The sequence below is a fragment of the Stegostoma tigrinum genome, chromosome 7, assembly GCF_030684315.1.
Source record: "Stegostoma tigrinum isolate sSteTig4 chromosome 7, sSteTig4.hap1, whole genome shotgun sequence".
In the NCBI taxonomy this organism is placed as follows: domain Eukaryota; kingdom Metazoa; phylum Chordata; class Chondrichthyes; order Orectolobiformes; family Stegostomatidae; genus Stegostoma; species Stegostoma tigrinum.
Window position 1 is genome coordinate 61,260,707 of NC_081360.1, and position 27,428 is coordinate 61,288,134.

Consider the following 27,428-nt stretch of genomic DNA (forward strand, 5'->3'; position numbering starts at 1 on the left):
AAAACTGCAGAAAGCTGCAATATAAAGGGACTTGATTGTACTTGTGCATGAAACAAAAAAAGCTAGCATACCATTGCAGCCGGTATCAGGAAACTAAATGGAATGTTGGTCTCATATTTCAAGGAAGTTGGAATGTAATAATAGAAAAATCTTACTGCAATTCTTACTGCATAGGAGCTAGTGAGACCACATCTGGAGTACCGTGAGCAGTTTTGGTCCTTTATTTAAGGAACGATATTATTTATTTGGCCACAGTTCGGAGGAAACTCATTGGGATGATCCCTATTATGGAGGGACTGTCTTATGAGCAAAGTTTAAACTAGGTTGGGACACTACTCATTAAAATTTAGAAGAGTGAGAGGTGATGCCATTGAAACATAAAGGGTTCTTTTAAGATGCTTGACAGGGTGAATGCTGAGAGAATGATTCCCTCATGGGACAGACTAGGGCTGGAGGATATAGTCTCAGAATAAAGGGGCATCGAGTTAAGGCTGAGATGAGGAGGAATTTCTTCACGTGAGTTGTGAATCTTTGGGTTTCCTTACCACAGAGAGCTGTGGAATCAGGGTCCTTAGGTATATTTAAGGTGGACATAGATAGATTCATGATTAGTTGGGGAATGAATGGTTGTGGGAAAAGAGCTAAAGTGGATGTGACGAGTGTCAGATTAGCCATGATCCTATTGAATGGCAGAGCAGTTTTGAGAACCAAAAGACCTACTTCTGTTCCTATATCATATGGTCTTAAATTCAGTCTGATTGTCTGGGCAGCTTCTGGTTTCAGCATCACCACCTCAAATGGTGATCATTGCTAAGATTGCATCCAGTGCCTGAAGAAGAGCCAGAAGCCAGATGACAGGATCTGCATGATGAGATGTTGAGGATGGCATTTTTGGTGGGGCCAGGTTAAAAGGTGATAGAGAGTGTGGGTTTGGAGAGCTCAGGTCAAGATATAAGAGGGTGTCTGAGGGTAGGAACAGATCTTGTGAGGGTGGAACACTGTTCAGAAGATGGAAACCATTTGGGAAAACCACCCATTCCTTTATGGCCTGAGGCTTCCTGTTTATCTACTGCATCTCCTATTCATTGCTGACTTCCTCTCGCTGTCTGCAATTGATGACATTTTCCAAGGCCTCTGCTGGTAAATCTGCCAGGAAGCGATGACAAAATCCTTCCCCATTGGTTATCACTCAAAAACTAGCAAGAAGGTTCTGAGTAGCTAGATGCTTAATGCTGACTACAAAATCCAGGCCAAAGTGCTCAGAAGAGTGGCACAATGAAGTGATACTTTTCCCTGAAGAATATTTTTAAGTTATGCAAAATAAATATGCTGTATATATCTTTTAAAACATCACTCTCAAAACCCGACATTGCAATTAATTATAAAAGTACAATATCATTCTTTTCATAGCTTACTGTACCTCAAGAGAAATTGAAAAAGTATGCTTTTGACTAGAAATGGAGTAAATGTTACTTCTTTCCTTCATTTAAACTGTAACTTATTTCCATCACATCACACATTCACTGACTGTCATAGAGATCACAAATATGTAATATGGATTTCCCTACTCTTTTAACCATAAGCACTGTCACATTTTTTGATAACCGTGTTTGAGGATGTCATGCAATAGCAGTTTTCTCAAAAACATGCAAATTTGACAAGTGTGGAATAGTTTAGAGGCTAGAAAATTACAGTTAATACGTGTAATGCTGTCATGCATATTGTTTCAAAATAAAATATTCAGACATAGAAAATAAATCATAATAATGAAGCAAGGTAAGTTGTTCACAGTCGGAAGTTGTCACAAAATGAAAATGTTGACAAGAAAAAACTATGCAATGCAAACCATGTGTGTACGGAAATAAGAAAAGACATGGGCACTGTGAGACACATTTAAGCAAATTACAACCAGTTGTTGACTTGCATAAAAAGGTTGTAATTTGCTTTTCTTATCAATGTCTTTTATTTTGCACCCACAATTCACCTTGTCCCTCTTTTTTTATAATTCATTACCTAACTATTGGCTCATGCAAAAATCTCACAAATTAAATCAAAAAAGCATCAAAACTGCAAAAATAACAATAATGTTTCTACATTTGTAAACAACAATAAAATATACCTCCTGTTCTTACCAGGGAGTTGAGTTATTCCAAGTATTGAGGAGTGAAGCAGTTAAGGAAGAGATAAGCTTTTATAAATACAACAAACAATCAAACATTGGTTTTGTTTTTACACTGATACATCTTAAGATTAGGACTTCAAGCATGATGAATGAATTGTTATCTGGTTAGAAATGTCAAGAGAATTCCTATTCAGACTAAGAGGGGATATCTTTCAGCATTTTTGAAACTGACATGCAAAAATTCAAGAATGGAAGTGTTCTTGTATGAATGCATTTGAACAGGTGTGAAAGCATCTTGTATTGAAAGCTCCATTGAGATTGAAAACTCCACACAAATATGGCATTTGAAATGCATGTTTGTAACAATATACTTGTATGAATTGTTTTTACTATTTTCACAAAAAAAGTAAATTAGAAATTGTGTTTAATTGGATCGCAGCACTATTTCACTTAATGATGTTAACAAAACCTTACAAACATTGTGCAGTAGCATTTCAACCCAAATGTTAATGCTACAATCTAGGAGCTCTGTTGTTGACTTTAGACTTGAAGGTGTTATTTTTAAATAAAAACAGCGTGTAAACTTTGCCAACTGATTGGTCATTCAGAGAATATTTTTAAAGTTACAGTTGTGTTTGATAAAATAATCTTTTTGAACCAAAAACTTGTCCAGAGACAGAAACAATGGAAACTGCAGTACATCTGTGCTTTCTAGGGAAGTGGGTACTGACAGATTGGAAGGGGGACGCAAAGGCACAGCTTTCCAAGCAATGGCACTGTCCCAAAACATTTGAGCTAATACCGGATTCTCTCATTAATTTCTTTAAAAATATGAGGTGGTTACAAAAATTGAATGCAATTGTTCGTTTCACATATTATTAGTGTTAGAACTGAAAAGCATCTTGGCATATTTATAAAATTATCCTTAAACTATCAGGTATCTAATCCCCAATAAATAAAAACTTATGACACTTCAAATAGTGTTAAGTGCCATTTAGCTGGTAATTTGAAGGTAGCTGTCAACACACCAGATGTTTCTATTGCCAATGAGAACTCAAGGTCATCAGCATTTTCATTCTGCTTAAACGTACATTTTTAAAAATGTGTTCATGGGATGAGGGTGTCGCTGGCTAGGCTAGCATTTACTATTACCCATTCCTAAGGTGCCCAGAGATCAGTGAACAGCCATCCACATTGGCGTGGGTCTGGAAGCAAAAGTAGGCCAGACCAGGTAAAGAGTGATAATGGGAACTGCAGATGCTGGAGAATCCAAGATAATAAAATGTGAGGCTGGATGAACACAGCAGGCCAAGCAGCATCTCAGGAGCACAAAAGCTGACGTTTCGGGCCTGGACCCTTCATCAGAGAGGGGGATGGGGTGAGGGTTCTGGAATAAATAGGGAGAGAAGGGGAGGCGGACCGAAGATGGAGAGAAAAGAAGATAGGTGGAGAGGAGAGTATAGGTGGGAAGGTAGGGAGGGGATAGGTCAGTCCAGGGAAGACGGACAGGTCAAGGAGGTGGGATGAGGTTAGTGGGTAGGAGATGGAGGTGCGGCTTGGGATGGGAGGAAGGGATGGGTGAGAGGAAGAACAGGTTAGGGAGGCAGAGACAGGTTGGACTGGTTTTGGGATGCAGTGGGTGGAGGGGAAGAGCTGGGCTGGTTGTGTGGTGCAGTGGGGGGAGGGGACGGACTGGGCTGGTTTTGGAATGCGGTGGGGGAAGGGGAGATTTTGAAGCTGGTGAAGTCCACATTGATACCATTGGGCTACAGGGTTCCCAAGCGGAATATGAGTTGCTGTTCCTGCAACCTTTGAGTGGCATCATTGTGGCACTGCAGGAGGCCCATGATGGACATGTCATCTAAAGAATGGGAGGGGGAGTGGAAATGGTTTGCGGCTGGGAGGTGCAGTTGTTTATTGCGAACCCAGCGGAGGTGTTCTGCAAAGCAGTCCCCCAGCCTCCGCTTGGTTTCCCCAATGTAGAGGAAGCCACACCGGGTACAATGGATGCAGTATACCGCATTGGCAGATGGGCAGGTGGCGAACTGAGCGGCGGTGTTCTGCAAAGTGGTCCCCTTGACCGCGTCTCCCGCATTTCCCGCAACACTTCCCTCACACCCCGCCCCCGCCACAGCCGCCCAAAGAGGATTCCCCTCGTTCTCACACACCACCCCACCAACCTCCGGATACAATGCATCATCCTCCAACACTTCCGCCGTCTACAATCCGACACCAACACCCAAGACATTTTTCCATCCCCACCCCTGTCTGCTTTCCGGAGAGACCACTCTCTCCGTGACTCCCTTGTTCGTTCCACACTGCCCTCCAACACCACCACACCCGGCACCTTCCGCTGCAACCGCAGGAAATGCTACACTTGGCCCTACACCTCCTCCCTCACCCCTATCCCAGGCCCCAAGATGACCTTCCATATTAAGCACGTCTGCCAATGCAGTATACTGCATCCATTGTACCTGGTGTGACTTCCTCTACATTGGGGAAACCAAGCGGAGCTTGGGGACTGCTTTGCAGAACACCTCCGCTTGGTTCTCAATAAACAACTGCACCTCCCAGTCACAAACCATTTCCACTCCCCCTCTCATTCTTTAGATGACATGTCCATCATGGGCCTCCTGCAGTGCCACAATGATGCCACCCGAAGGTTGCAGGAACAGCAACTCATATTCCGCTTGGGAACCCTGCAGCCCAATGGTATCAATGTGGAGTTCACCAGCTTCAAAATCTCCCCTTCCCCCACCGCATCCCAAAACCAGCCCAGTTCATCCCCTCCCCACACTGCACCACACAACCAGCCCAGCTCTTCCCCTCCACCCACTGCATCCCAAAACCAGTCCAACCTGCCTCTGCCTCCCTAACCTGTTCTTCCTCTCACCCATCCCTTCCTCCCAACCCGAGCCGCACCTCCTTCTCCTTCCTACTAACCTCATCCCACCTCCTTGACCTGTCCGTCTTCCCTGGACTGACCTATCCCCTCCCTATCTCCCCACCTATACTCTCCTCTCCACCTGTCTTCTTGTCTCTCCATTCGGTTCACCTCCCCCTCTCTCCCTATTTATTTCAGAACCCTCACCCCATTCCCCTCTCTGATGAAGGGTCCAGGCCCGAAACGTCAGCTTTTGTGCCACCGAGATGCTGCTTGGCCTGCTGTGTTCATCCAGCCTCACACTTTATTATCTCAGACCAGGTAAAGATGTCAGATTTCCTCTCCGAAAGGAAATGATTGAACTAGATCAAAAGCAAAGTTGCAGGAAAAACTCAGCAAGTCTGGCAGCAACTGTCAAGGAGAAAACAGAGTTAATGTTTCGGGTCCATTGACCCTTCCTCAGAACTGATGGTGGCTGGGAAAATATCAGTTTATATGCAGAAAATAGGGAGATAGATGGGGTAGGGAGTAAACGATAGGATAGAGCCCAAAGAGAGAGAAAGACAGTTGGGCAGACAGAGGAGAGTTGCTAACAACCGGGCTGGGAGGGTGAACAGTTGTTAATGGGGGCTGTTAGTGACTAACAACAGGGGGCGTGTAACGGCAGCCTCTGTGGTATCAAGGCCTGGTGTGCGGGGTGAGGGGTTGAGACATGGAAGAGTTTAGGCCCTAAAATTATTGAACTCAATATTAATTCTGGAGGGCTGTAGGGTCCCCAAGTGGAAAATGATGTGTTGTTCCTCTAGCTTGTGTTGGGCTTCGCTGGAACACTGTGGTAAGCCAGAGACAGAGATGTTGACCAGGGAACAGGGTGGCGCATTGAACTGGCTGGCAACAGGTAGTTCCGGGCCGTTTTTGCGAGGAGAATGTATATGTTCTGTGAAGCAGTCGCCAAGTCTATGCTACGTTTCCTTAATGTCTTGGAGGCCACACTGTGAGCAGCGAATGCAGCAGACTAGATTCTGGGAGGTGCAGGTGAAGTGTTGCATCACCTGCAAGGTATGTTTGGGCCCTTGGATACTGGGGAGGGAGGAGGTAAATGGACAGGTGTTGCACCTTCGCTGGCTACAGGGGAAGGTGCCACAGGGCTGTGTGGAAGTGTTGAGGGTGGAGAAAGTGTGGACCAGAGTGTCCCAGAGGGAACGGTCTCTATGGAAGGCGGACAAAGAAGGGGAGGGGAGTAGGCTTCTGGTGGTGGCGTCTTGCTGGAGGGGGCGGAAATGGAGTCTGATGATCTTCTGGATGTGGATGTTGGTGGATTCATAGGCGAGGATAAGGGGAGCCCTATCACTGTTGTGGGAGGGAAGAGAAGGGGTGAGGGTGGAAGTGCGAGAGATGGGTCAGACCTGGTTGAGGGCCCTGTCAACAATGGAGCTGGGGAATCCTCAGGTGAGTAAGAAGGTGGACATTTTGGAAATGAGCTGTGTGGGGTTGGGGGATTGTTAGCTTGGAACAGGAGGCAGGGAAATCACCGGATGAAATAAGATCTGTAACAGTAGTGGATACAATGGCCTGATGTGCCATGGTGGGATCACGGTCCAGGGGAAGGTGGGAGGAGGTATCTGAGAGCTGGTGCTTAGCTTCTGCAAGGTAGAGGTCAGTACGCCAGACTACAACAGCCCCCATTAACAACTATTCACCCTCCCTGCCTGATCGTTAGCAACTCATTTGTCTGTCCAACTGTCTTTCTCTCTCTTTGGGATCAATCCTATCGTTTACTCCGTACCCACCCACCTCCCTATTTTCTGCATATAAACTGACATTTTCCCAGCCACCCTCAGTTCTGAGGAAGTGTCACCGGACCCAAAACATTAACTCTGTTTTCTCCTTCGTAGATGCTGCCAGACCTGCTGAGCTTTTCCAGCAACTTTGTTTTTGTTCCTGATTTACAGCATCCGCAGTTCTTTTGGTTTGATTGAACACAACATTTTTGTTTAATGCCAATTGAAAATGCATATAGGGTCACCATTAAGTTTTTTTAACTCCAAAATTTTTATTGAACTCAAATTTCATCAATTGACTCAGTGGAACTCAATCCTATGGACCCAGAACTTTGGCTTGGAGTTCTGTGTTATTAGTCCAATGATAATCACACATGTCACTGCTTCACTGCATCTTCAAATACCACTTGTATTGATATTGTTGTACATGTGTGTCAGATTTCATCAGGAAACCATCGTTTTCACCTTACAGCACTGGCAGGTTTCTGATTAGATTTCCCAAAGCTACCTTGCAAAGCAGTTCAGGAAAACGTGCATATTGAATATAGCTTGAGGTTCATTAGTGTTTAGCCAATAAGAAATTGGTATTGACTATTGGCTTAAAAAAATCAGAATTCTGTTAGAGTGTTACTAATCATAATTTCCATGTATATATTTCCTTTGAGATAAAATCACAATTTAAAAAATGTCTTCACTCAATTTAATCTCAGTCGTAGATTTCTAATTTATCAACTGTGCCAGGCTAAATAATTAGTAGCAATAGCTGTGTTTGTATATCTTCTGAGATAATAAAATGTGAGGCTGGATGAACACAGCAGGCCCAGCAGCATCCCAGGAGCACAAAAGCTGACGTTTCGGGCCTAGACCCTTCATCAGAGAAGGGTCTAGGCCCGAAATGTCAGCTTTTGTGCTCCTGGGATGCTGCTTGGCCTGCTGTGTTCATCCAGCCTCACATTTTATTATCTTGGATTCTCCAGCATCTGCAGTTCCCATTATCACATTTGTATATCTTCTAACATTTTTGAGAGTATATTGACACGTAATCAACTGCTTTCAATGTCTCTGTTCTCCTACTTACAGGTTTGTTAATCACACTTCTGTCTGCTCATAAACAATTTCAATAATGAACAGATCAGTTGCACGTACCATGTTCATGTCTATGCCATTTGTATATGTCCAGGCATGTTGGAAGTATTCCTCTAGTCTCTGACGGAGAGGATTTGGAATCTGATGAAAACGTATGAACTCCTTGACTCGAAGCATTTGCATGTGATATCGTGCTGTTCCGGAATATAGTCTCTGGATAATTGCTGAGACATTACCAAAGATACTGGCATACATTAATGCTGATCAAGAAGAGAAAAAAACATGATTCAATCAGATAAGTGAGGCATCATTTACATTTAGTAAAGTTCTCTTTTGATAAATTCTGTCACTCAAATAGATTAATTTCAAAATTACTCTGGAATATCTTAAACCATAACTATCCTTATGTATATTACATGTGCCAGATAATTTTCTAGATGATAGATTTTAAACTGTTGTAAATGGAATTGAATCATGCAAAATTAAAGGCCACAATCTTTTTGCATTTTCTTTCACTGTGGAAATACCTATAAATAAAATGTTCGTAGGACCATGGTCTGGAGAGGTTGAGAAAGAAAGTTGTTTGTAGTAACCTCAGCTGCTACAGGAATTGAACCCATACTTTTGGTGTTATTCTGTACTGCAAATTGGCTGTCCAGCCAACTAAGTTAACCAACTCTCCATTATCACTACAGCAGACAGAACGATCAGAGGGAGGCAATTACGCTAATAAGGAAGCAGAGTTTATGAATATTTCTAAGACAGAGATGTATGGTTTCTTTGTGAGCAAGGTTGTTGAAGATTGTCAGGGTAGACAGCAATATAGAGTTGAAGTTACAAACAGAACAACCATAATCTTTTTACAAACACAATCAAAGCAAGGAATTGCTACAAAAGCTCAGCATGTCTGGCAGCAGCTGTGGCGAGAAATCAGTTTTTGGTAGAGAGACTCTTCCACAGAACTGGACCGTGATCTTGTTAAATAGCATTGCAGACTTGAGGAGATACATCTACTTGGACTCCTAACTCATTTGTTCATATATGTGCTGCATGTATAGTTTAAATTATGATTTTTTGTCATATCGTTTTGGGAAGGTAACAGACTGTCTGTAAAAGAGGAAGGCTTGGAATCTTGACAAGAAGCTGAGAGTTGTTGTCAGCCTCTCAAGACTTGCTGTCAACTTGGATGATTCTAATATGCTTTAAAGCAGCTTTAACCAGCTGTCTTGGGAATCACTTGTCTCGTGATTTGAGATGCAGTACTTTTATATACGGGTGCCCGTGCTATGTTATCTTCTGCTAGGAAACCACAATAGGGTAAACATGATCAGCACTTAGTTGTTGGGTAACATTCGTTCTACGTTAAGCATAAATGCAATACAAATATCTTGTAATTTAATGTAATATAATGAAGATATAAGTAGGCAATATGAAATGAGTTCAAGACCCAAGCATTTAAAGGTGATCACTGAGTCAAATTAATGTATTAATCTTGAACATTTTTCTGTAAAACTCAAAGGCTAGAATAATGACAGATATAATAACAACACTAATTTTAGAATATCTCAAAATATGGAATTCAATTCAACAGACAGTTTTCCATTAACATAGTTAAATCAATCATAATCTTCAGCCGAGCTTGACAGTTTTAATTTATTTCTGTTTCCTGTGCCCTGCATGTTAGGTAGAATCATCCAATTGATTAGTTTGACCTAAAGACGTTTTACATTCAAAGTTTAACCTTCTGAGGGCCACTGCTCTCTTCCACAAGATCATTTACATTATATTCTTATCATCACAGGAAGCATTTTGACTGGCTAAATTTAGCTCCTTAGTGTATCTAGGGAGTTTTACTGAGAAAGATGCATTGAATATCATCTTAGTAAAATCACCCAAACAAATTGGGTTTTAGTCACCACTTCAAATCAGCCGACCACAGGAAATGCAGTCACCCATATAGGATTGTTACGTATCACAAACATTTTTGCACATATATATTTATGCAGCCAATGCAAGCTGGCTTTGTGCACATTGCATCATTTACAGAGCAAAATGTTCACATCAGCATTAGTAAAAATGACAGCTTATGTGATCCATGGGAATTTAAAGCATCAGGCTGATCTGAGAAGCCATACTAAGCTGACATATCAATAACATCACTGCATAGCCTTTGCCCTAGTTGCACCATAGTGGACTAAATAAGATCTGTACTAAGATACATACATAATTCAACGAGCACAAATTTATGACAAATATTGTGATGTATGATTTTGAAAACATAAAAAAATTAAGAAATAAATGATAGACTGCGCTGAGATATGGAAATTCTCCTTTCTGGTAAACTAGCTCAGCCTTAATAAATGTTATTTTATATAGAGCTACCAGAATAAGAACATAAAACACTGACTAATAACTGTATATACCTCAATAACACTTCCAGAAAATGATCATAATCAAAAGGTTACGTTCAGATTATTTACTTGACATTACATGGCCCATTTCAAATACTAGAATATCATTGAGGTGTAATAACATGAAAAGGGATTTATTATTTTTGAGATTTATTACCTTTCCCTTATATAAAAAAAAGCAGTATTTTAATTCTAACTTGGGAACACCTTTATTGAGTACACATACAGATACCAATACCAGAGAAAAAGACAGTTGCAGTTCAAAATGTATCCTACGAAAGAACACAGTGAAGTTACAGAACTAAAGCACCTGTAGATATTCACGTTTAAGAAACTGACATTTTTCCGGGCTGTTCAATACTATAACTAGCACAGAGAGTAAAGATCACTTACAGCCAATCAGCATGACGCAGATGGAAAAGATCTTCTCCGAGTTGGTGTTAGGAGACACATTCCCAAAACCAACACTTGTCAAACTGCTGAAAGTGAAGTAGAGTGCTGTCACATATTTATCCTTGATGGATGGTCCAGAGCTAGCATCGTTGATATTATATCGTTTTTCTATTTGCTGTCCTAAAGAATCCAACCAGCCAATTTTGTGTACCAGGTACGGTCGCTCCACATTCCCAATGGCGTACCAAATGCAAGCCAGCCAGTGTGCAATCAAGGCAAATATGCACATGAGCAGCATCAGAACTGCAGCCCCATATTCAGAATATCGATCTAATTTACGGGCAACCCTCACCAGACGGAGCAGGCGAGCTGTCTTCAGAAGACCAATCAGTGTTGTTGTCTGTCAAAACAGTAGAATTATCAGTGAAGGAGGAAAGAGGCCACAGATTTTTTTCTAAATTAGATGTTTGTGTTCATTGATTTTCAAAACGGTGCCCTGCCTGACACCCACCATAAGGATGTGAAGCACAATGCTTTTCAATGCAGAAAACCCCATTTTCACAAAGAGAATGGCTAGAAAATCTCAGTTATATTTACTACTGAAAAGGTGAAACATAATTCTGAGCAGCAATGTAGAAAATAAACATTATAATGAGGTAAGGAATTCATTTCATTTTCATTACAAATCTTGACAATCCGAAATAAATATCATGCGCTTCCCATCACCCATACATTTTCCAAGCATGCAAGCACCATCAAATCGCATCACACATAAACTGACACAATCAACAATTGTGATCAGATACAATGGGAACCTCAGATGCTGGAGAATCCAAGATAACAAAGTGTGAAGCTGGATGAACACAGCAGGCCAAGCAGCATCTCAGGAGCACAAAAGCTGACGTTTCGGGCCTTGACCCTTCATCAAAGAGCTCTCTGATGAAGGATCTAGGCCCAAAACATTGGCTTTTGTGCTCCTGCGATGCTGCTTGGCCTGCTGTGTTCATCCAGCTACACACTTTCTTATCTACAATCAACAATTTCTTGTCTAATAATAAACAGAAATGCTATTTTGTTCCATCATTTTAAACAACATAATTCCTGAATCTAGATTTCATTCAACTTTCTAAATCTTACAGAGGTATAGAATCATATTGCGTGTGAACAGGCCCTTCAGCCCACCTAGTCAGAGCATTCCAGACTCCCTAAAATGGGTTAGGCCCATTTGCCTGTTTATAACCCATATCCCTCTCAACCCTTCCGATCCATGAACCTGTATAAATGCATTTTTTGCATTAAATTTGGTGGGGAAACATGGGGTCCATATTTGAAACTTTTATGTTGGGAGGTTTTTCTTCACATTTGCTCTGTAATCCAGATTACATTTTCTATTTTTGGACTACTGCTTGCACAGGTTGTTCTCTCCCAAATGCTGTGGAAGCATCTATGAACTTTCTTCACTGGAAAGAGGGTTTTAAAATGTCCTCTTTACTGTTTCAGTACCTCCATCCAATACAAACTTCAGACAAACTAGAGAAGTAAGTGTTTTCTTCCACCACCAATATTCCTGCTGAATTCCAGATAACGATGTGTGAAGCTGGATGAACACAGCAGGCCAAGCAGCATTTCAGGAGCACAAGAGCTGACGTTTCGGGCCTAGACCCTTCATCAGAGAGGGGGATGGGGAGAGGGTTCTGGAATAAATAGGGAGAGATGGGGAGGCGGACCGAAGACGGAGAGAAAAGAAGATAGGTGGAGAGGAGAGTATAGGTGGGGAGGTAGGGAGGGGATAGGTCAGTCCAGGGAAGACGGACAGGTAGACTGTAGTCCAATGGGGATGATCCGGTTCCGTAGGCAGGTGCTGAGGAAGGTGATGTGACTGTGGTACCTGCTTTGCTTCAGGAAATGGTCGAGCAATTTTCAAGGCTGAAGAGTTCCGGATCATTCCCATTGGACTACAGTCTACCTGTCCGTCTTCCCTGGACTGACCTATCCCCTCCCTACCTCCCCACCTATACTCTCCTCTCCACCTATCTTCTTTTCTCTCCGTCTTTGGTCCGCCTCTCCCTCTCTCCCTATTTATTCCAGTTCCCTCTCCCCATCCCCCTCTCTGATGAAGGGTCTAGGCCCGAAACGTCAGCTCTTGTGCTCCTGAGATGCTGCTGGGCCTGCTGTGTTCATCCAGCTTCACATTTTATTATTTTGGATTCTCCAGCATCTGCAGTTCCCATTATCTCTGATTCCTGCTGAATTCCACTGGGTCCTTATCTCAGTTAATGAACTTGCAAATGTGTTCTGATTTTAAGATTGTGTACTGATCTCCAGGCCTCACTGAATGCTACCTGAGCAATAACCTGCATTTCTTTGCCTGCACGTTCCACTCAATTGATTATGGTTCCTTGCTGCTCCTTTGGAGGCTCATTATCAACCAGTAAATCTCTGTCAATCGGGCTCTTTCTCAAACTGATTCATCTTGGTAACTTCTTTGCCTTTAAAAGCAACCGAAAAGTTTTTCCAGATGGCTTAATTGTTCCATTTCTTAAATTTCTCCATCCTTCTTGGTTTGCGTTTACTACCATGCATCTTATTAATTGCTTTTATACCCCTTTGTCTTTGGAAAATCTACAGAACCATGCAGAGGGGTTGCGGGGACTCATTTCTATCAATTGACTGCTATACATGCATCCTGATAATTTCAATGATTCTGCATCTGGGCAGTGGTAATTCATTGGCTCTTTGCATCAAGAGAGGACAATATAATGCCACATTGCACACTATTGACTTTTGCAACTGAAAACAACTGTAGAAAACATAAAACACCTGCAGTATTATAGCTGTAGCTTGTGGAGATCAACTAGCTTACTATTAATTAAAAAATATAACTGGTTCAGCCGTATAAATACTGTGGGTTCAAGAGTGCATCTTCAAGGCACAAGTAAGGATTGTAATGGAATGCTCAAGAAGCTCAACAGAAACCAGGAGAATGTAGCCTGATTGTTTGGCACACTATCCACCATCTTAATCAGCCACTCCTCCAACCACTGATACACAGTGGCAGTTGCACGCCAGTCACACTCCCATAATTCCCACAGGTATCTTCGACTGAATCATCCAAATCAATAACACCTACCACCTGGAAGGACAAAGGCATTGTATGCATGAAAATACCAGCAGGATAAGTTCCCTTACAAGAAGTAGGTTATCCTGAGTGGGATTCCTCCACTGTCACGAGGTTAACATCCTGGAACCTTTAAGCGGAGGTTGACCCTCCCCCACCCTGAGAACTAAAACAGAAACCCCTGAAGAGGAGCACCTCACCCTATAATATGTAAAAGGAGTGTGAAAAGTGGTGTAATCTGCCTTTCAGCAACTTCTAGTGGTCAAATGAAATAAATTCCTGACACTGACTTTAAAATCAACAAGTAATAATTTATTTATCTAACTCCCACAGTGAACAAATTAACCAAACTATTAACAATCTGAATAAATTCCTTCTAACTACTAACTATTCCAGAATAGCACATTATAATGGTATGCTGTTCCCACAAATAAAACTCCCACTTATATAAAATAAAATAGAATTTAGTCTCTTGAAATTACAGCCAGGTTATGTGTCTTCTGGAATGTTCTGTCCCTTCTCTGTTAATTCCTGGATCAGGGATATTCACCAGTTGTGCTATGGGCACCTTAGAGGAGACTGTGGGAGCGAGAGATTCTCAGTTGAGAGCTGAGGGCTGCTAGCTCTGGTGAATGGCAGTTATCTCTGCTGTCCTTATTCCAACTACCCCTTTCTTTTATACCCTTGATGACACATCAATTTCTTACAATAGCATTGGTCCTATGTTGTCAACATTATCAGATTTAAATTTAATGGGTTTTTGGTAATTAAGTGCCTGGTTCAAATTGATTAACTAAATTCGAAACTCTGCTGTCTGGGTGAAAACTGCTGCATGGCCGACTAAATATATGGCCTTTTGATACAAATGTTTCAACCCGGTGCTTTCTGTGTACTTGTAAACTTTTAAGCTCACAGACATCCTTTTTAAATCTCTAAACATAGAAAAAGCACATCATCTTTTAAAGGTCCACGTAATGCTTTCACCCCTACATACATCAAATTCTGACTTCCTGCCTCCCAATCCACAAGCACTCTCTGCAACTTTGCAAGATTCCCTCCCTAATAGTGTTGTTCATGACCATTTGTGACACAGACTACAGCGGTTCAAGATGCTGGATCACCTTCTCAAGTGCTAATAGGGAGGGCAACAAATACTGGCCTTGCCAATGAAGCTAACGTTTCATCAAAGTATAAAAATAAAGTTATGGGTGTATGAAAACATTTTCACAATTTCTTCCAAAATGTCGTTTTTCTTGGCAAAAACAATTAAGTTCAATTCATCCACATTTACTGAAGTACAATATTGGATGTATCACAGCTGATTCTCTGAATCTTTAAAGTACACAATTCATTCATGAGATAAATCCTTTCAGTAAGTGGTGCATAATCAACTTGATAAAGCGTTCAAGAGGGACTGACGAATGAAAAGTTGAACACCAGCCTTTAGCCATTCAATGGAGGGTTCAATGGTTGTGGGCTGTCGAAATTGTTTGCATGACATTCCCTGCCAATGTTTTTGGTGGTGAGTTGCCATCCAAAAACATGGTGCCTCTGATTGTTCAATGTAATTAATCAATTCAATTTCAGTGAAGGCACTGTAGCTGACGTGCACTCATCTTGATGATCCTGGGGATCTACAGACAACATTTAGAAACCTATAATACATTTTGTGAGTAACAATGGTACATTGACATAAAATAATTTCTTCTTCACTACAAATGCAAAGATATAAGGTTTACTTTTTCAGTTACTACAGGCTGAATGTTACCAGAATTCCAAGCACTAACTTTGGCAAGTAACATGAAGGGTTTCACTCCTTGAGATCTTCCAAGATATCTCATGTCATCTTCCCACATTTACCTTATTACCAATTCACCGTACCTCTGTAGGATTTCACTCATCATATCATCCTATTTACTGCACGCAGAAATATTTGCAGTACTTCAAAATACAGTTGTCCACTCAGTCAAGTTCAGGAAGTTTGAGATATTCTGCATGGCTCATCATTGGTACAGACAAGTAAGACACAGGGAAATTGCCTATAGGAATCTGAAGGTTCAGCTGGATAGCGGGGTGCATAACAGGACAGTCTTTTATATCCAACTGGTAGAGAAAGCCACAACACCAGACAGTTCCAGCCTGGTCTGAGGTTGCTACCTGACTCACTTTCATACTCATGGTCCCGAAAAATTCTCAGCAATATTGTAAGAAGGTCAATGATGCTTCTGCTCTGTGAGAATAAGTTCTGGCATATTCTTTCTGTTACCTCACATTCATTCTATCTCTGCTGTGGCACCTACCTCTCACTAAGGTTCATGGTTTACCACTCTCACTATCACATGCAACATTGTCTATTTTTTTCCCCCATGCACTCAAACATCCCACCTTACTAAACCTGTATGGCTTCTGCACTTTCTACTGACTTACCCGGGACACCTCACCACTGTTCCCCCACCTGTGCTAGCACTAATAGCTGAGCCAGCCACCTTCATCTCACTCAACCCTTCCTTTGTTTCACTTCAGGAGAAATCATCACAAAATAGGTACGGAAAGCCAAGACAGATGGTAGGGTGCCCAATATTCAAATCTTTCCCCCCTTCAAGGAAAGGGTCGTGGACTTGGCCAAAGGGATCTATGATCATCCATGTGGTAATGCTGAAATCTCCATGTTCCAGCAACCAAGAAAGAAGCATCGCCCATTACTACTTCCTGCACCCTCAGATACTGGCACCACGCTATGTTATCTAGATTAGAATCAGGAGCACATGCTAGTGGGCACATTTCTGTTCCCTCTCTGCACGTGTTGAAGGTAAATAGCATCCAGGTCATTGGCACTCAGAGGGCAATAAAGGCTAACAACCTGCACATCTACAGGCAGGTGAGGATGTCCTGGTGTCAGCAATTGTGAAAGTAATTGGAATTACAAGCTGACAGATGAGAAGCAGGCAACTTTGTCACAGGGACTGGGAAAATTGACACAAGATGTTAAGGGACTCCATGAACACCATTTGTACCATGCTGTCTGTGGCACTTGAGCATCTGACTGTCTTCATGGACAAGTTTGCAGCTGCCATGGAGACCCAGGTCCAACACATTCAATGTTTGCTGGATATGCACATGGAGTAGCAATCCATCACATTAGCCATTCCAATGACAAGGTCATGGGAAGAAGAGGGACCCAAATAGAGGAGGAAACACATACAGGCCCCTCAGAAGTCTCCTGACAGCACAATCCAGAGATTGCTGGCCTTTCATCTTCACTCTACTCGCTGCTCTCTGCCTGGTGGGAGTTGAAAATGAGGACGGTTCATCTGCCATTGGCCTAGATGCACTCAGCATGTCTGGGCTCTCAAGATATAAATGCCTCATGGTCATCAGATGAAAATTTTGAGGCCAACAGGCACCACAGTTGGGTGGACACCCTCTATCCCAGCTTTGCATTCTCAGACTGCAGGGAGATAACATGGTAGGGAAAGGAAGAAGAACTTCTAAGGACATGTAGGTGCTATGGGTAATAATTCCATTGTAAATATGCTTCCACATTGATATGTTCACTGTTTATCAGCTGTGTGAGCGCGTGAGTTTATAGCTGTAGTTACAAGATTGAATGTGCAGGGCCTGGCCATCCTTAGCAGTGTGGTTCTAGATGTGCAGGCCATGGGACCTTCAATAATACTTGCTACTTTGGCAATCAGGGCCAAACCTTCCAGAGTGCAATACATTACTTGTGTGTCACAGATTTTAATGGGATTTATTCCTGATGATACATGATGTGGTCAAGAGTGTTTAGGACCAATATCTGGGCTGCGCACTTAAGTCAATGCCTAAGGTTCACATGTAACATTTAGTGCTTGCACAAGTCTTTCGTCTGCACTCTGTTTACTGTTAAAGTCATTTGAAGAAACTTCATAATGCACAAAAGCGAATACCCCTCCTCTCAGAAAGAAATACTTATCCCTCCTCCTCCAGCTGTGGTGGCAGCTATTTTCATCCATTTTGAGCAGTTGATATTTTCAGGAAGGAAACAGCGTCATGCTTCACACAGTGAATCCATAATCAACATCTCACTTTGGATCAAACCCCACCAAAATATTTAGATTCTCTTTAGCCTTCCGCATCATCCTCATTAGCTTTGATGTTCACATCCAACAAATTTATTTCAGCATTTATCTCCAAACTTTACCCTCTGAGCCCTGGGCATATTGATTCAAGATGTAGCCATCAAAGCCAGGCTCTCAGTGACCCTGCTTCTTGACTTACCCTGAGCCCTTCCATGCTCTATCACCTTCTTGTAGCCCCTTGTATATTAAGTTGCTTCCCTTAACAATCATTATTCCCTCTGCATCCCAATGTGCTGTTCCCAAGTTCCACAGCTGAGTTTTCTTCTAATCCCCTTTTGAGGTTTAGTGGATGGACTCCCAGGACGAACTATGGCCTACCCCCTTGGCCATAGCTGTGACTGATGACTATTCAGACTCCTGACTGATCTTTGCACAGCTCCCCGAATGATGACCCCCTGGGACAGTTTCCATTGGATTTTCAGGATTGATTGTGATCCACTCCACAGACTACAGAGGATTTCTGACCCTGGATGCCCCAAGCAATCAACTGACTGTACCCAAACACCTAGCCTGATATCAGAAGCTGCTCTTGACTTACTGTACCAAAACACTTGACTGAAGGGTATCATCCTTGATTTAACTGAGGGCTACTCCTGTAAGACTTTGAGCTATGATCTGGTTGAAGCACATGCTGTATATGCTGCAGGTACACAGTGGAAGAGTGAGATTGGCATAATTCAGTGACATACAGAAACACCGTCGCATTCTTGACTGATCACTCCTGACAACTGTGAGAAGCAGCTTAGCTTTGTGTCAGAGCTGAACAGCACACTAACACAGAAAGACTGTGCCTTTAAGCTCTGGTTGATGGGGTGAAATTCAAAGAGACAAGATTTGGCAAAGCAAGGCATAACATGGCATGGCATAGATGTTGTGAGCATTCAAGCAAGCTCAAAGTGAGCATGTCCTAAAAGACCAATGAAGAACTCTGTGATCACAGAATCCCAACAGTGTGGAAACAACCCATTCAGCCCTACAAGTCCACACTGACTCTCCAAAGAGCATGTCATCCAGACTCACCCGCCATCCTATTCTTGTAACCCTGCATTTCCCATGGCTAATCCACCTAGCCTACACATCCCTGGACACTATTGGAAATTTAGCATGACCAATCCATCTCACCGGCACATCTTTGGACTGTGGTAGGAAACCAGAGAACCCAGAGGAAATCCACGCAGACACAAGGAGAATGTGCAAATCAAACTGGCTCCCTGGCACTGTGAGGCAGCAGTGCTAACCACTGAGCCACCTTGTCACCCTGACATGCCATGATATGGGAATCTGACCCTATATGCAAAGTGCCCTGGCAATGAGAGTTACTAGTGTATACTAAAATGCAGTGTGGAAGTACGGAGCTATATTGTAATGGGTCATATGAAGCCAAGAGGCTCTTATGTGTCTGATACCAGCATCAGTTGATTGTCTGCATATGGCTTTTGCCCATTGAGTGTGCTCTGACATGTTGGTGACTAGTGCCCAAGATGGAGATCTCAAGGAGCAATGGGTGATCTGGAGTCATCATGTAATTGCTCGGAGTTTGATGTTGGGATGTCATCATCTAATAGGCTGGGTAGAATCCACTGATAGTTACAGTTCAAATGTGTGACAGTAGCTAACAAAAAAGTTGGAGAATGCAGTTCTCTATCTTTAAATCTCTTACATAAAATTGCATGATAAACTGAATTTTTACTTGGTCTCAGTTCTTTTTCAGTTTAAGATGGCAAAAATATATCGATTGTTCAGATGTCAGTTAATATGTCAGTTGGGTGCACGTGGGAAATTGCAGCCTTTGATTTTCCTTCCCATGCAGTGGACAAACATTTTCCCACTTCTGTGCTTTCTTAAAATGGCCCCACATTATGACTGACAATCACTCTGGAGAGCTATAAATTAAACTTTCTGCTCTCTGGCTAGTTTTGAGAGATATCTCACTCACTGCAATGACAAAGTCCTGGGTATTAATGTGGAAAATATGCTTGGTCTATGAGTATATCTCAAGTTATATATTAATTCTATTTGTGGTACAGTTTAAAGTGCTGCCCTCTAATATTCACAAAAAGAACATTCTGTTCATAGAAAGTCAATATTTTTCACTTGAATTGTAACTAAAATGTCAAATTCATTGGTGAGTTAACAACAGTTTATTGCTGTCAAAATGATATCTGCTGGAGATTTAGACTTGTAGTGACCAAAATAAATATCCATTTGTTCTTCGCAGTAAGTGGTATTAACTTTATATTACTGCCCTTTCTAAACACAGCTGGCAAATAAGACTGTCAAAGCATTGAATGCTGACACAAACTATTGTGGCTTGCAGTCGTATTCTCTTGTGAGTTTGGGAATGAAAGGATTTAAGTCACATGAACAGTCTGCAGTTGAGCTGACACAGTCAGCTTTTTATCGACAGTCTCTTTCACAACAGAGCAAAAAAAAGCTCCATGACACTTTAAGAACTTCACAAAGATGCTCAAAAAATTGTGATGATGACACATGGAGAGCCTGATCAACTTTTGAAAAGAAATTCCAAAACTATTAAGAAAAGATTTCATGTTAAGGCTTCATTGTTCAATACAGTTGTGACTTCTACGAGGGGTGTGGCTTCAACACAATTTAGTTCAGATTTGTCAGATTAGCACACCAAAGGCTGAGTGCAAACTTTCCCTGAGCAGATGAAAGATAAACAATGGAAAGTGTCTTTCACTGATCCCTTCCACCTCATATTGTTCCACCACACGGGTGAGAGGCAGTTCTAGTGAGGGATAATGGGAACTGCAGATGCTGGAGATTCCAAGATAATAAAATGTGAGGCTGGATGAACACAGCAGGCCAAGCAGCATCTCAGGAGCACAAAAGCTGACGTTTCGGGCCTAGACCCTTCATCAGAGAGGGGGATGGGGGGAGGGAACTGGAATAAATAGGGAGAGAGGGGGAGGCGGACCGAAGATGGAGAGTCAATGGGAGAGAGATTCCCTGAGGTTGGTCCGGAGGGAGGAGGGTAACTTCTTCAGGTTAGGCATCCCTGGAAGAGGCTTCGCAGTGAGGTTAAAATAGTATCAGAGATAATGGGAACTGCAGATGCTGGAGATTCCAAGATAATAAAATGTGAGGCTGGATGAACACAGCAGGCCAAGCAGCATCTCAGGAGCACAAAAGCTGATGTTTCGGGCCTAGACCCTTCATCAGAGAGGGGGATGGGGGGAGGGAACTGGAATAAATAGGGAGAGAGGGGGAGGCGGACCGAAGATGGAGAGTCAATGGGAGAGAGATTCCCTGAGGTTGGTCCGGAGGGAGGAGGGTAACTTCTTCAGGTTAGGCATCCCTGGAAGAGGCTTCGCAGTGAGGTTAAAATAGTATCAGAGATAATGGGAACTGCAGATGCTGGAGATGTTCTAGTGAGGGGTTGGTTTAAATATGTCATTTTCATTTTGTGCTCTCTGATCTGCAGCTCCATGAACTCCACCACAGAAAGGTTCAGGATCTGCTTCCTTGTCCCAATCTGTATTGTTGGCAGCAATCTGATCTACATAAGCTATCCAGTCAACTGATTTAACTAGCACCCCGCAAGAGTCTGAGTTGCCAAGGCAATATGCAATGTTACATGTTACTCTTTCCTGCTCTTGCCACCACCCATTGGTATAGTTTGAAGGATATACAAGATGGTCATCAACTTGTCTGGCTAAGTTATGAATGCATTTTCGTTGGTCAACAAGTCATAAAATTGGATTTGTACTTGGTGCTTCTAGTTCAGAGTCAGCACCACTGCACCACAAAGGCCTCACTTTATAGTACAGTGTGGGTGTAATCTCATGTGACATGAAGGAGAATGTTAGAAGATAGGTGCGTAATTCCACCATCATGTGGAAAACTCGATTCAAAAAGTCTATTTTAAGTCTCTTTCTATTTTTAGCATTTACAAACATTGCAGATTGAAGAGGATGCTGTCCATCCCGAACTGAAGATGCAGTTCTATTTGAAGATCTTTGAGTGTGACTCAGTGGAAGGGAAATTATGGGTGGAGAATTTTAGGGACAGGGTTTCCTCATATTTAGAAAAGAATGGACTTAATACAAAGTCAGCATGGTTTTGTGCGACGGCAGTCTTGTCTCACAAATTTGATTGAGTTTTGAGGAAGTGACAAAGATGGTTGATGAGGGTAGGGCAGAGAATGTTGCTTGTCTGGACATCCCTAAAGCATTTGACAAAGTACCTCAGAAGATTAATGTATTGAAGCTAAATGCTTCCTGATACTGGATAATGTTCCTCATTTGTTCATGTGTTCAGCATACGGATAAGCCCACATTTATACTTGTAAACACTTCCAACCAGTTTTCCCTGGTACAGATCACCATGAAAGAACATTCCCTATCTGGCCTTTTCTAGAGACTTTCATGGCTTAGTTAAATGGTGCATTCAGTCACTTCTCCCATTTGGTAGAAGAGCAGCATTAAGGATGAGCATAAAGACTGTTGGTACTGAAAATCTTTGGAAGACAATTAAGAACTTCTGTGCAATCAATCGTATTTTTAAGTAAAACACTGAAAATTTGGGGAAATGGGAAAAACAAAGACTCAGGGTTTTTTGAGTTTGGAGGATCTTTAGTGCAAATTGCAAAGTGCATTCCAATTGTCTAAACACCAGCTTGTTCTCATTTAGGTCATAATTGTTGTAAAATTTGCAATCCACTCATCTCTTCAACTGCTTATATTGCAACAATATTACAGCAGGTTAACATGAATGCAATGAATGTTATTTTTCAAGGGAACAATAATGACAGTTACAACTGGAGAACTGTAAAATTGTTTAGTGATGGGACAGAGCTGGGTAGTTTGCATTTGCTCGGGTATCTTGGGGAAACTTTTTCACACAGAGAGTGGTGCATGAATGAATGAACATCCAGAGGAAGTGGTACAGTCGGGCACAAATGCAACATTAAAAAGACATTTGGATGGGTACATGAATAGGAAATGTTCAGAGGATTATGGACCAAATGTAGGCAAATGGGACTAGTTAAATTTGGGATATCTGGTCAGCATGAACGAGTTGGACTGACGGGTCTGTTTCCATGCTGTATGACTATTACTCTATGAGTCTAAATTGTAGGCATATAACATTGGCTTGGATCAAAGAAGACAGAGACTAGTTGTGGAGGGGTGTTTTTCTGACTGGAGGTCTGTGATTAGTGATATTCCATAAGGATCAGTGCTGGGACTTTTGTTGTTTGTATTATCTTTAATGATTTTGATGAAAATGGAGGTGGCCAGATTACTAAGTTTGCAAGATGACAAGGTGGAATTGTGAACAATGAGGAAGGTTGTCAAAGGATGGAGCGGAATATAGATCAGTTGGAAAGATGGGTGGAGAAATGGTGTTTAATCCGGACAAGTGTAAGATGATACATTTTGGGAGGTTAAGTGCAGGAAAGTATACAGTAAATAGCGGATTGTTAAGAGCATTTATACACAGAGAGATCATGGATGCGGCTCTGTAACTCCCTGAAAATGGCAACACAAGTGGATAAAGGGCTAAAGGCAGTGTATGGCATGCTTACCTTCATCAATCAGGACCTTGAGTATAAAGTCCGCCAGTCATGTTGCAGCTGTATAAAACTTGAGTTAAGCCATATTTGGAGTATTATTTACATTCTGGTTGGCACACTACAGGAAGAACGTGGAGGCTTTGAAGAGATTACAGAAGAAGTTTAACAGGATGTTGCCTGAATTGGAGTGTATTAATTATAAGGAGAGAATTATTTTCGTTGGACCATCAGACGCTGAGAGGTGACCTGAACAAAGTATATTAAGTATGAGAGACATGGATAGAGTGGATATCTCGAGTTCTTTTTCCAAGGTGGAAATGTCATTTAATAAGTGGCACAAGTTTAAGGTAAAAAGATGTGCATCACAAGTATTTTACACAGAGGACAGTAGGTGCCTGGAACACACTGCCAGTGGACATGGCGTGAGCAGATACAATAGCAACATTTAAGAGGCATTTGGACAGACATATGAACAGGCAGACAAGAGAGGGATATGTACCATGTGCAACAGATGAGATTAGTTTATTAGTCTGAGTATACATGGTGCGCTGAAGGGCCTGCTCCTGTGCTGTACTGTTCAATGATTTCTTGTTTTAAATAAGTGCATGGCTAAAAACGTAGATGGCAATTAAAGGTGGAGCATAATGTAGCCTTTGTTAGTTGCATTGGTAACAGGGAAGATCGCTGATGAGGCACTTCAGCATTCCTCAGTCATAAATATTATTAGAATGGAGGAATCCTGCAAAGTGATATTCTATATCACTGCACCTTAGGATGTCCCAAACTGAAATACAGACATATGCTGAAAGCCCATTACTGAAAGTTGTTCCCACTATGACGGGGGAAAAAGCATTGCTGGATAGATCTAGATGGAAAAGTTTCTGTCAACAAGCAATCACTTGGGGATTGAGATAGCACTTTAAGAAGAGCTGGATGTTTTTCTTTCTTTACGATCTGGATTTTTTAAAAGCTTCTATTGTCTCTGTTTCTTTTATTTCTTCTTTTAAAAAAATATTCTGGTGTTGTAACCAAGATGGTGCTAGAGATTGGTAACTTTGTACACATTTCACTGTACTCTTCTATTCCTATACTTGAACAGACATGACAATAAAATCTAATCTTAATTGGGCTAATTTTGTCCATTCCCAATGACATTAATACCGGTTGAGTTGGTAGACAACAAAGGCAATCGGACCACGAAGCAATGAAAGTAGACATTTGGATAATAATGAAATAGTGTAGGTTAGATGGGCATCAGTTTGGTTTCACAGGTTGGTGCAACATCAAGGGCCGAATGGCCTGTACTGCACTGTAGTGTTCTGTGTTCTATGACATTAACTGCCACAACCTCTACACCCTTATCAGAGCCAATTTGCTCCAATACACCTATAATAACAGAAGACGTCCAATCCAAAATGCAAGATCAATCTAACCCCATCAATCTACCAACTATTGACCTATTAGCCTTCTTGCAATTATCAACAATACAGTAGAAGCAAACACCAATACTGCCATCAATCAATAATCATCAAAAATCTGCCCAACTGAAACATTGAAGCTGGCAGAACAATTTATTGCAGCCTTTATACAGGGATGGAAGCAGAGATGAATGCCGGAGGAGCAATGACAGTGACTTGTCTTGATATCAAGGCAGCATTTAAGTTGTATGACAGCAAGAAACTGTACCAAAATTGAAATCTATGCGCATCAAAAAGAAATACCTTAAGTGGTTGAAATCATACTTGATACAAAGAAAGATGATTATGCATGTTGAAGACAAACCGTCACTTAGGACATTGGAGCAGGAGATTTTAGGTAAAAGATCCTTAGTCCAACAAAGTTCAGCTATTTCACCAATGATAATTCCTCATAATTTTAGCACACATTATTACACCTTTAAGGGAGCATCCCACGGCAGCCTACAGCAAGTTAATAATATCTGGGCTGACAAGTGGCAGGTAAATTTCACAGTCACCACCATAATGAAGTTCCTCACATCAATCTGTCAGGATCACCATTTACCGAAGTTGACTAGATGAGCCATATCAATATAATGACAATGAGATAAGGACACCAATTCCAATGAGTGACTCGGTTCAACAGGATGGTGAAATAATCATTGTTCACCTGCATGAATGTAGCTGTAACGACAGTTGGAAAATTCCAAAGCATCCAGGACCATTGGAACAGAAGTGGGGCATTCATTTTCTTAACCCTGATTCCTACACTATTCTACTGTCAACTAGATGATAGTAGTAAACATTAATAGCATTGGTGGAGAGGGCCCTTATTCATTTACTGCAGTCTAATGCTGCCCACATACCTAATGCTGGGAAAGTGCCCAATGTTCCGACTAGTTTGGGTGTTATTTGTAATTTGGAAATTTCTCCACGTTTGTGAAAAAAAAGAGGAATTTCAATTTTGCTTGAATTTTATTTCGGACTGAAACTTTGACTTTAAGGCTTTTTTTTTAGCTCAGCAAAGTTAATTCTGGAGACCTGCCCTCAGAAACTCTAGTGCTGTTTACTGCTCCATCCTTAGGATTGTAGTTGCTTACACATTAAACCAAGGTGCAGGCGTCATATGATTTCAGACATTTAACAACAGATTTAATCCCATTTACATTTAAATTCTTGATATAAATCAGCCCACAGCTAGCACCATTTTGCTTTTGAATTAAATGTCAAGTGGTAAATTTGATGCTTCTATATGTCAGTCTAGAAAAAAAAATCAAGTTTAATTGAACATATAGCTATATGAAGTGAGTCTACCTGATTAAGTTAAAAGTTAGTTTGAATAATGCATGTTGACCCATCTATTGGGACGTAAAGTATAACATAACCAGGTTTCTGATTTCACAAATTTTGCTTATAACGCTAGCAAGCAAAATCACACATTTCCTTCTGTTCACAGTGAATAGTAAATTTAGACATTTTACAGAGTGGAAAACTTAAGTCAGTCTCAGACATTTCTTACTCTTCACCCTGAAATTATAAACATTTTGATGCTTTTAGGATTTTATTTTCCATAAATATTAAGCTAATTGTAGTTGTTAACACTTACTTCATCCGACCCAGATCCAAAAATTAGCAGGTCAAAAGGTATAGCAGCAACCATGTCAATGAGGAACCAGCCTTTGAAGTAGTGAATTGCAATTTTTGCTGGATGACTAACCACTTCTTCATTTTGATTTACATATGTTGTTCTGAAGTTTATTAGAATATCAATAATGAACATAATATCCACTATTAAATCTACAACATTCAATGGGCTGCAGGAGTATCCACACTCTCTTCTCTTTTGTTCCTCCCTGTCATTAAGTAAAAAGGCTGCAGAATAGGGAGTGAAGATTGCTGTATAAATTACTAGTAGAAGAATTAGCCAGTCCCACACAGCCTTGAAAGGACTGTAGTGTAGGATGGTGAGCTTGTGGATGCGAGGAGTTTGAAGCTTGTACTCAGGTAAAACATCAGCTCCCAAGGATAGAACCTGTAGGATGGAGAAAAGCAATAATGTCAGAATGATCAGTTTTTTTTGGCTTTAACCCAAGTTATGTATATTATTGATAAAGATTTCTATTGTAAAGTGGTCAAGTACTGAAAAATAATTATAATTCAATCAGAAAATGTATGATTGCAAATTATTTACAATTCAAGATTCCTTTTATCTTTTTTCTCAGGAACACAGGATGTGAAAAGACCATTAAGGCCTTTGAGTCTTTCTTTGCTGTTCTCTGTGTCCATTCAAACCCATTTACTTGCATTTGATCCAAATTCTTTGAAAACTTACAGTCTTGAAAAGTTCAATTGACCCAGAAGTAACTTGATTGGAAAACAGAGAGAGAAGGTGTAAGGAGTTAAAGTCATAGAACTGCACGGCATGGAAACAATCCCTTTGGTCCAACATGTCCACGCTGACCAGATGTCCTAAAGTAATCTAGTCCCATTTGCCATCCTTTTGCCCATATCCCTCTAGA

General features: G+C 41.4%; 1 protein-coding gene across 1 annotated transcript in view; it reads right to left on the reverse strand.

Moving 5' to 3' along the window:
• LOC125454399 (potassium voltage-gated channel subfamily H member 7-like) overlaps nucleotides 1-27,428 on the reverse strand; it is a 462,102-nt gene that overhangs the window by 72,354 nt on the left and 362,320 nt on the right. The window contains exons 8-10 of the mRNA XM_059647318.1: nucleotides 26,516-26,941; nucleotides 10,678-11,077; nucleotides 7,934-8,133 (exon numbers count right to left, since the gene is read on the reverse strand). Coding sequence (XP_059503301.1) covers nucleotides 7,934-8,133; nucleotides 10,678-11,077; nucleotides 26,516-26,941 — 1,026 coding nt within the window. The remainder of the gene's footprint in view (nucleotides 1-7,933; nucleotides 8,134-10,677; nucleotides 11,078-26,515; nucleotides 26,942-27,428) is intronic.